Source organism: Montipora foliosa, chromosome 12 (genome assembly GCF_036669935.1).
Source record: "Montipora foliosa isolate CH-2021 chromosome 12, ASM3666993v2, whole genome shotgun sequence".
Classification (NCBI taxonomy): Eukaryota; Metazoa; Cnidaria; class Anthozoa; order Scleractinia; family Acroporidae; genus Montipora; species Montipora foliosa.
The window spans coordinates 5,510,704-5,520,703 of NC_090880.1; the positions used below are offsets into that span (position 1 = coordinate 5,510,704).

General features: G+C 41.5%; 1 protein-coding gene across 2 annotated transcripts in view; it reads left to right on the forward strand.

The window, feature by feature from the left end:
* The window catches only part of LOC137978712 (son of sevenless homolog 1-like), a 50,306-nt gene extending 41,701 nt beyond the window's left edge, over positions 1–8,605 (forward strand). For both annotated transcript variants that reach the window (XM_068825732.1, XM_068825733.1), the window contains exons 26-32: positions 1,145–1,337; positions 2,006–2,098; positions 3,263–3,380; positions 4,131–4,221; positions 4,314–4,395; positions 6,136–6,252; positions 7,431–8,605. In XM_068825732.1, the coding sequence (XP_068681833.1) occupies positions 1,145–1,337; positions 2,006–2,098; positions 3,263–3,380; positions 4,131–4,221; positions 4,314–4,395; positions 6,136–6,252; positions 7,431–8,087 (1,351 nt within the window). In that variant the 3' untranslated portion in view covers positions 8,088–8,605. The remainder of the gene's footprint in view (positions 1–1,144; positions 1,338–2,005; positions 2,099–3,262; positions 3,381–4,130; positions 4,222–4,313; positions 4,396–6,135; positions 6,253–7,430) is intronic.
* Positions 8,606–10,000: the final 1,395 nt, after the last annotated feature.

Below are 10,000 nucleotides of genomic sequence, written 5' to 3' on the forward strand. Positions count from 1 at the left end.
TTTAGATCACACTATGTAAACACGGAAACAGTCCTCTATTGCTTTTATAAAATATTTCTCAAAAGTAATTCAACAAATAAAGGAAAATGCTGTTTTTTTACTTCTCGATTTAAACAGATTTTCTTGATACACGCTCATATTTCCTACCAGGCAATCAAAACGCGCCTCTGATAGCACACAACCAATCAAAATCCGTGTGATGTCACAGCCGTGTTTACATGCTCTCATCTAAACACAGCTGTAGACCAATGAGAGTGCGCGTACTATCCTAATTATTTTATAAAATTCTTTAATACATGTTTCCCCATTAGTCCGTCACGTAGTGTTTCGTGGTTTTGTGGTCATCGCTATTGCCTCTGAATGAAGTGATACCGAGTTCGAATCCTAATTGGGCTGCCTTCTCTTGATGCGCATGCGTAGACAAATCGCGTTCCTTCAAACAAAGTAATTAGGGTATAAATTTTAAACTTGTCTTTTTGCAGAATAGGAAAAGATATGCAATTGTGAGAAACGAAATTCGAAACAAACCGAAGTTCAAAGTGAATACAAATTGCTTTCCTTTTCAGAAATATCTCGAGAAGGTAGCTGAAAACATCTGTAGGATCGTCTTATATGTTATACAAAAGAATTACAAAGAAGAGAATCCGCATTTTTAGCCTCTAGTTTTTTAGCAGGTGCTTGGAAAAAGCCGTTATCACCCTATAAGGCTCCTCTATTCTTCCCCCTCAATGAGTGTGCATTGTGTAGTCCCAGAAACAGGTCCTTAGTACAAACGGGCCAGCCAGTCAACTCGTGGCCCTTGAGTGCATTCGGGGTGGCCTAATTTGTTAGGAATTTCAATGCAGTGTTGATTTCACTTTCCCCTGCCGTCAACCCTGGAACGGCTCTTGCTTGCTTTTGCCCCACCCTCCTCCCCTGATGTTTGTTGACAGCTCTGCAGTCCATGGGTCTCTCCCATGAATTAGTTACTTGCGTCTGTTGTTCAGTCCGAAAGGCGAATAGCGTTATCCACTCTTCGAACAACCGAGACCTGTTGGTGTTGTTGTTGTTCAGTGACGGGCAGCGAGGATATAGTATTTTTCCTGGTCGATTTTTGGTCATGACATTCCGACAGCGTGTTTTTTTTTTTTTTGCTTTCTTCCAGAGCCGTCCGCCCATCAGAGTTGGTGGGAAGCGTTTGGACAAAGGAAGACATCAAACATTTGACGTCTCCAAATCTTTTGAAGATGATTCACCACACGAACAAGATCACTTTGTGGTTCGAGAAAAGCATGTTGGAATTTCCCAACTTAGAGGAAAGAGTAGCGGTTTTAAACAGAATTATTGATATCCTAACAGTGAGTATGAAGACGTTTGACGTACTTTTTTCATCATTTGTGTATGAATGAAAGAAAGAAAGGGCTCTCCTTTGCAGTCTGTCTCGTGTCGGTACTTTTGAATCGCAGGAAGTGCATCGTTGAGTCTGCGTTAGTATTGAAATGGGCCCAAACTAAGAAAACCAGGTGAAAACAGAGTCTTCTGGATATCTCGCTTTACTATGCAAGCCGTGGGTGTTGAAAATGCCATCTTGCAGCAAGTGAAGATGTGCAACCACAATGGAAAGGTTGTTTGGACGCGTAGCACTATCTTTGAGTAGAATGAAGTTTTCAAGTGTGATTAAAATTACTTGGAACGCAAAGAAACCATTAGTTACGGCAGCCATCTTATCCTTTAACTGTAACAGTTGTGGCATATGTTCAACTTCTGCAAAATAAGATATATACCCAATATCTATCCCCTCCCTGCCTGACCTTGTATGTAGGTCTTTGGTTACATTTTTTGCTGGAGATACATTTTCACTTTTCGGCCTTGTTGGATCCCATTTCCAAACAAGACGTAACATTCAGACTGGCTCTTTCTCTGGTCTTAATCTCACACAAGCGCTAGACCCGAATTCTTCAAGTGTTCGGGCTTACATATAATTTTTCTTTCTTTCACTCTAACTTTATGATCTTTCTTACTGCAGGTTTTTCAAGAATTAAACAATTTCAATGGAATCTTAGAAGTAGTTAGTGCAATCAATTCATCTCCTGTCTTTCGACTTCAGCATACTTTTGCGGTAAGGCCGACGTTTTCTTTCATGCCAAAATTACTTTTCGCGACTGTACTGATGTGCCGATGTTGACTCGGGGATACTCGTAAAAATCCGAGTGCTCCTTTGCAGGAGTCGAACCTACGACCTTCCAATTACTAGTTCGTGGGAACCAGGCCATGAAACTGGGTTCGTGTGACAATTGTCACGCCATAAAATTTAGATCCTAGCAGCATGGCGTGACAATTGTCGCATGATTATAATTTAATGACCTGGCTTCCACGAGTTCGTAGAGCAGAGATAGAGCATCCAGACTAGTAATCGGAGCTGGTAGGTTCGACTCCTGCAAAGGAGCACTCGGTTTTTGACGAGTATGCTCGAGTCCACATCGGAAAGTAAATCTCTTCAAGGTTATTTTTGTTTTCACGAACCAACATGCAACAGGAAGGGACGAGTCATTTGCCTTCGTCCTTATTAATTTGTTAAATTGTTGCATCTTGTCGAACAAAGAAACGTAAAAAACGACGGAAATAATTTCTTTGACTGTAACGTTGTGAACATTCCGTGGCAACGCGCATACTAGACTCGGTGAACGGCCGTTGTCCGGGAAAGCAACTCGCGGAATGACACGGGACCGGTGTGTTATTAGAGAGCTTAAGCACGCGCGTTTTTAAGACGCGGACGTCCACCGGAAGAGAACATTTCTCGCGCCAGGGCAGTGGTGTCTCCCAAATTTTTATACTAATTATCTCTAAAGGATAAAAGATACTTGGAAATGTAAATGTGGTTGTGTGAAAACAGGTTAAAAGGGAAAATTGTACATTACATCATTGTATCTGTGTTTCTAGAGATTGGTTGCAAACCACCCATTGTCTGAAAACAACATACCCTGCTTTCTTGCTCAAATCATAAACGCCCAAGTGCAGCAAGAATTGATCTTTCAGCAGCCAATCAGAGCCAGCCTCCAATTCCGCCAAGGCCATACCCGCATGAAAATGTTCCATTTAGTTTTACTTCGTATTTTTCTTGATACATCTTGCGTCCTTTAAAATTAATGTATGTTTATAACCCGCTAAGTTTCACTCCTTAACTTTCTGCTCTGAATCGTCCTTTAAAATTAATGTATGTTTACAACCCGCTAAGTTTCACTCCTTAACTTTCTGCTCTGAATCGTCGCGTTTCTGGTGGCAGGAACTGTCCGCTAGACGAAGTCAGATCTTAGAGGAGGCGAAAGAACTTAGCCAGGATCATTACAAGAAGTACATTGAAAAGTTACGCTCCATAAACCCGCCATGCGTGCCTTTCTTCGGTAAGATACGACGAAACGTTAAGCCTGGTTTTCACTAGCGACGCAAGCACAAAGCGCAAGGATCAAAATGTTTCCTTTTCCTTGTGCTTGCGTTTTGCTTGCGTCGTGTGAAAACGAAGCGCAGCAAACGCACAAGGAAATCTGGCCAATCAAAGCACTCGTCCCAGATTCCCCGCCTCTGGGCATTTAAACAAAATGTCGGATGCCGTGGTTGATTTTTTTGCATATGTCGACGTTTGTTTTCACTAGCGTAAGCTGCTTGTGCTTGCGTCGCTAGTGAAAAGCAGGTTTTAGAGACGCATGTCGTTCGTGTAGCTTGTGGTGAATTACGGGAATATTAATAGGCTTGAGTTTTGTATTTTATCAGTAAGCCAATTGCTTCGGCAGTAGTTACAATTGTGAACTACTGACTTGGTAAAATTACGCTTTTCATGTAAAATTCAAAGAAGTGAAAGAGGATGCGACATTTTGTTAAGGTCAGAGTTAGAGCATTAATGCGAAACATGGAGCCAGGCTGTAGACATTGTCTTTGGAAGGTGTGTAAATTTTCAGACGTAAGTATTGCCTAGCAAGGGTTACAAGTACTTGCATTACAAGCGCTTGTGGTCGTTTTGAATTTGAGATTTGAAGACTGTTGGATCCGTTTCCTAGTTAGACTTCACGTACTACTTATGCCACTAATAGTCCTCTGAATATGATGATTTTGTTTTCATTTTCAATTTCAAGACCGCATGTTTTTGTTTCAAATAGGTATGTACTTGACAAATATTTTGAAAACGGAGGAAGGCAATCCGGATTTTCTTCCAAACTATCCCCCAGGGATAATCAATTTTAGTAAAAGGTAAGTTGTTGTTTGAAATGGTAAAGAAAGTTACAAAAGGTTCATTCAGTTTAAGCGATTAACTTCCGTTTTTTTTGTCTCTCTCTCAACAGGCGAAAAGTGGCTGAGATCACTGGCGAAATTCAGCAATATCAAAATCAACCGTACTGTCTTCAAAAGGAACATTTTATTGCCGTAAGCGGCTGACATCTTTGCGAGATTAAAGGCTGGTTTACACGTACAACGCACTCATAAGCATAAGCAGCGTACGCAGGCGCATTAACTTGTTGTTAATTGGTGTCTTTTGTTCTAATGAAAGGTACCAATTGTCAAAACGCTACTGCGTCTGCGTATGTCGCTTTTGCTTTTGCTTGCGTCGTCACGTGTAAACCAGCCTTTAGTTTAGGTGAAAGGGCAAACGCGAGGCTGTTGCTTGTCGTACAAGTGTGAAAATTTGAGAAAGATAGAAATGATCCTCGCCCTTTTCTGGACAATTTAAACAATTACGAGCTAAAATCAAGTTTCTTTGTCTTTGGAAAAAGCGCAAATTTGTTTCTGGCGTTTGCCGTCGACGTGATACTAAAAGCGCGGGAAAATGTGCACGCGCGAGCCACGTTTGGTTTTGGTTTCAATTCTGATTGGTTGAAAAAGTTGCGCGACAACTTTGAACCAATCACTGTGTTAAATAATCATAAAACCAAAGCATATTTGGGCATAAAATCCCAAAAATCCCCAGCTTTGTTCCAAGGAAAAGAGGTGCAAGTTACACGCTTCAAGGTCATGTGTGCTTCTGACTTATCTCGTTGTCAGAAATAGATAGCAAATGCTTGGACTTAAGTAGACATAAGGGGCATTCTGCTGTATAGTTAACAATGATAAATCATGTTGTGGGCAGTAATTTCGTGAAAACTTGAGTTCCATCTCTTGGGGAGGTAGGAGGTCATGTGATACTTTCTCCGTCCTAATACTTCCTAATAATAACATTTTTCTTTTTCTGATTGGTGCAAATATCATCTAAATACATTTTTCTCTGTCGTCCTCTTGCTTTTGTTCCTTCAACTTTTTTTCCATTATTACTCTCAGCAAATCATTGTGCACCATTGTTACACAATCTAAATGGGTAATACCCACATAATCTAAATTTAGATCAGTGGGTGCAAGCCATCCCAGATGATCATCCGAGTTAACCAACCATGCATGCACCGTATTTAGGTCTCAGCACCCATTTTGAATAGTACTGATAAACTGTTTAAGTCTAAACACCCATTCTAAGTAAGCACCCATCTTAAATCGATTAGCTTTCAATATTGGTAATGGGTCTCTATTTAAATATAAAATTCGCCTTCATTCAGCAGCGTGCTTCGATGGTGTGGTGGTTATCGATGATTCCTTACGCGGGGCAAACGGACTAGGTTCAACCTTTTTGTCATCCATGTCCGTCGATCATCTTAAACAAAAAATTTGCTTTTTTTCCCTTTTTTTTCCTGACGAGAAAATTTCTAAGTATAGGGTAACTTCATGTAAATGAAGTGAAAGAGGAAACGCATATTTAATGAGTTGCTTGGATGACTCGGATGATCATCTGAGATGGCTTGCACCCAATAATCTAAATTTAGATTACGTGGGTATTACCCATTTAGATTGTGTAACACGGGTGCATTGTGTGTGTGTCATGACATGTCCAAAATATTTTGTTTTCCTTCTCTGAATCGTATACAACAATCTGCGATTTTCACCTACCATTTGCAACACTCTCTCATTGGTGAGCTTCTTCTTCCAGCTAATTAAGTGAATTAGTAATTTTTATTTAACGTTTATTTGGGAAAGGAACTCAACCTTAAAAGTTTTCAATTAGATTGTTTTCAAACAGGGATTACCTTCCGTAGTCAATATATCATTTAGTACGAAAACTAACATGGACGGTTTATTGTTTAGGAGTACCTAGAGGATCTTGATCCGTTTGAGGGACGAAATGATTCAGAAATGGAGGACTATTTGTATCAGTTGTCTCTTGATATTGAGCCGCGAAACTGCGAAAGGCTTGTGAAACACGTAAGTTGTTTTGTAGGTTCGCAGTGAGCTCCGAGGGTCGGCTGGGGTTTTTGGGTATACGGTATACAGGGGCTTTTTAAATCGGGTATACGGTATATTGCAGCTTAAATACGGGTATTCGGTATCTTCAGATTTGACTGCGAATTTGAGTGCAAGTTCAAGATTCCTATTTCAAACAATTAGCCTCCACAGATACCCCTGAACTTTAAAATAAAACCTGACGATGACACAGAACAGGCCCATTCTCCAATGGCCGAGACTGGTTCGAAAATGGAAATACCTCAAGTTATAATAAGAGGCGTCAATGGCGAACCAAATTGGGGCTCTTTATAAAGTAACAGGACTATTTGTCAACCTTACTGTTTTGGTGTATTTATTTGCGTTTGGCAACCATCAGTTTATTCTCCTGGGGCCGGTTCCTGCATGGAAGGAGGAATAAATTATACCAGATATAACAGTTATTCCAGGGATAAATCTGCTATTCTGACACAAGAGGATTTATTCCGGGGATAAAGGTATTCCAGGACCCGGTTCCTGAAAGGTGTAATAACTCTATTCCAGGGATAAATGTGCCTTATTCCGGCACATTTATCCCTGGAATAGAGTTATTACACTTTTCAGGAACCGGCCCCTGGAATAAGGCACATTTATCCCTGGAATAGAGTTATTACACCTTTCAGGAACCGGCCCCTGTTCTTTTTGCATTCGGAAAATCGTGGCAAATGCCGAAGGGTTTTATTGCAAGAATTGGTTAACAAGTGATTGCCTTGAAACTCGTTCTCGAAGTCGTAGCCAAATCAGATTTTTGCACCAGACGCGCAAGCAAGTTGCTTCTTCGAAGCACGCGATGCAAGAAACGCTCCTTCGCGCCTCGCCGACTTCGCTGTTATTGAGAACATTTAGGTCAGATGTCGAGGACGAAGGCAACAAAAATTACTGTTTCCCGCACGTCCATTTAACTTTAAAGGCCAAGAGTTTTCAAGTGCGCTCGCGTAAATCTAAATACTCAGCACTTAACAGTTTTAACGTTAGATAAACCCCTGAAAAATTAGAAGTCGCAAGCAGACATCTGGAATATAGAACCTCAGCCAAGGGTTTTTGAATTGTTACTTTTTAAGCTATATTCAAATTTTTTAATCCGGAGTTACAGCGGGTCCTTGTTTGTTTTTCTGTTACAGCCTCGCAAAACCGATTATTCGTTGAAATCTCCAGGGACAAAGCCCACATATCTGCAGTCGCGACTCTCGATTGCCACACAAACAGGCCTCAGAAGGTCTTCTTCGCAGGCTTCGTCTATCTTCCTTCCAGACAGCGATTGGTTATCGTCAACTTCTTCGCTATCGCCGAGCACTCCTCGAACGGTTACGTCGTCATTGTCTTTCCCGCTTCCGGAAACTGTGGAGGAAACACCGCCTTTAGACGACTTGGAGCCTGATTATGTTAACATCGAGAACTTTCCGGAGAAAGAGGCTCCGCCTCCCATCATACCGCCAAGGAAAGCTCGGGCGGCCTCGGTGAATGGCCCTGAAAGATCGACCGAGAATGCCGGGTCACGAGTCTGTCGGCAAACATCTCTGAATTTGCCAAGTACTCCCCCCGTTCCTTCAGTTCCTCGAAGAGCAGTGACATTAGAAAGGTTTCAACACCTTAGTCACGACGATGACGCTGCTCCCCCAATCCCTCCTAGGGAACCAAATAGGGGGATACGGCGTATTCCCCCTCCGAGACCACCAAGGTTACTCTCAGATCATGAACCCCCGGCCAGTCCTACTAAATTAACCAATCACGATGACTCTCCTCCACCCGCACTGCCTCCAAAAGCCGGGCGCTCGTGACAGTCAGGAAATGCCCTTAAAATGTCTGGGTAACAAGACGCCTGTGAATAATACGAAGTGCTTGGATGTGCGCAGGAATGGAGAAATTATAGCTCTGATTTGTGCAAGTTAAATTCGACGAAAACCGTAGTAACGCCCCTAAATATAAAACAATTCCAAATTTAAGTAGGCCACTTTTAAGTTTAGTTAATGCTTCTTCGGTGTGGCTTTGGGCAGGTGTACTTGAGGAGTACACCTCAAGTGGTAGTCAGTGTCCAAATGGGTAGGGTGGGTGGAGTGTTCGTAGTCACAACGTTGTTGCTAGTGGTATCCTGGCCATTAGAATAGTGCTCTGTGAGTATTTTTGATACCTTTTTGTCGCGTAGTGCGATGATAACGAACGATAAATTTTTTGACCCTGTCATAGACAGTGGTGCATTGAGCCAAAAAACTTTCGGCGACAAATTTGAATGCGTGTATCTCGTGAAATATGTCCAGTCGATGGTCCAGAAGCTCGAAAAATAAAAAAAAGTATTTTACTTCGTGTCGTCCTTACTTTCGTTGCGCATCACATCAAGCATCCCTCTGGTCCCAAGTTGTTGTAAGGGTGGTTATACGCACACATGGGTGGGTGGGTGGGTGGGTGAGATTAAATATGGACTAATAGCGGCAGCCAGAGGCGCCTTTACGAGCTGACGTCCGATCTCACCCATGAGAAACAATTGATTCTAAATCCACTCCCTCGAGATTTCTCCAATGTGAAAATAGTTTATTAGGAATACGCCAGTCAGTCTGCTGAGCAAAAGAAGCCCAGAATATAAGTAGCTGTATTCAAAATAACGGTTGGTCTTCCGCCTTTTTTCAATCTTACTTGAGGTGTCAGACAAGGTTGTCCTTTATCCCCGTATTTATTCATTCTATGTGTTGAAATACTGGGAAATGCCATAAGAAACCATGATCAAATCAAGGGCGTTTGTGTGTAAACTAAGTAAATACGCAGATGATACAACCTTGATTCTAGATGGCTCAGATAACTCAGTTCGCCAGTCCTTTAGTCTGTTAGGTTCTTTCGCGACTATTTCTGGTTTACGAATCAGTTACGGAAAAACAGAAGCTCTTTGGATTGGCTCTTCGCGTTTGCAAAGAAGAGTAATCCCGGGTTTTCAACATATTTTGTGGCCTGCTAATAAAGTCAAGGCTTTAGAGGTCTGGTTCCCTACAACTAAAGGCGAATCCTTAACACTGAATTGTGAAGAAAAAAGGAAAAGATTTGTAGGTTAGTTGATACTTGGCAATTTGGAAGATTAACCCTTCTTGGGAAAATAACGGTCATTAAAAGTTTGCTTGCTTCGCATCTAGTTTACATTTTGTCCCCTCTACCATCGTCGCATCACGACCTTAAAGAAATAAAATATGTCTTTTTTAAGTTCCTATGGGATGGCAAAATTTAAAAGAACAGAAACAATCAATAACTTTGCCGAAGGTGGCCTCAAAATGCTAGATTTACAAAGTTTCAATTCAGCGATATCCAGATCCCCATAACAGAGGAAAATGGAAGCTGTTTGTAGAGTTCTCCCTAACAGGTCACGACCTTAACCTTCTTTTGCAAGGAAACCTTATTTCGGATGATGTTGCCTCTTTGGGAATAGAAGAACCCTTTACTGAAGATCTTATCGAAACGTGGTCACTTATGAATTTCAAAAAACAATTTTCCAATTTGGGCGAAACACCAATTTGGTAAAACTCTCTTATTCGAATTGACAACAAGCCTATCCATTATCGTAACTGCTCCTCGGCAGGTATTTACTTCGTACGTGACCTTTTGGAAGAGGATTCACAATTTTTAACCTTTGATACTTTCAAGGAAAAGTTTGCGATAAAAGCTCACTTTCTACAGTACCACGGCGTAATAGGTGTCATCTCGAATATAAAAC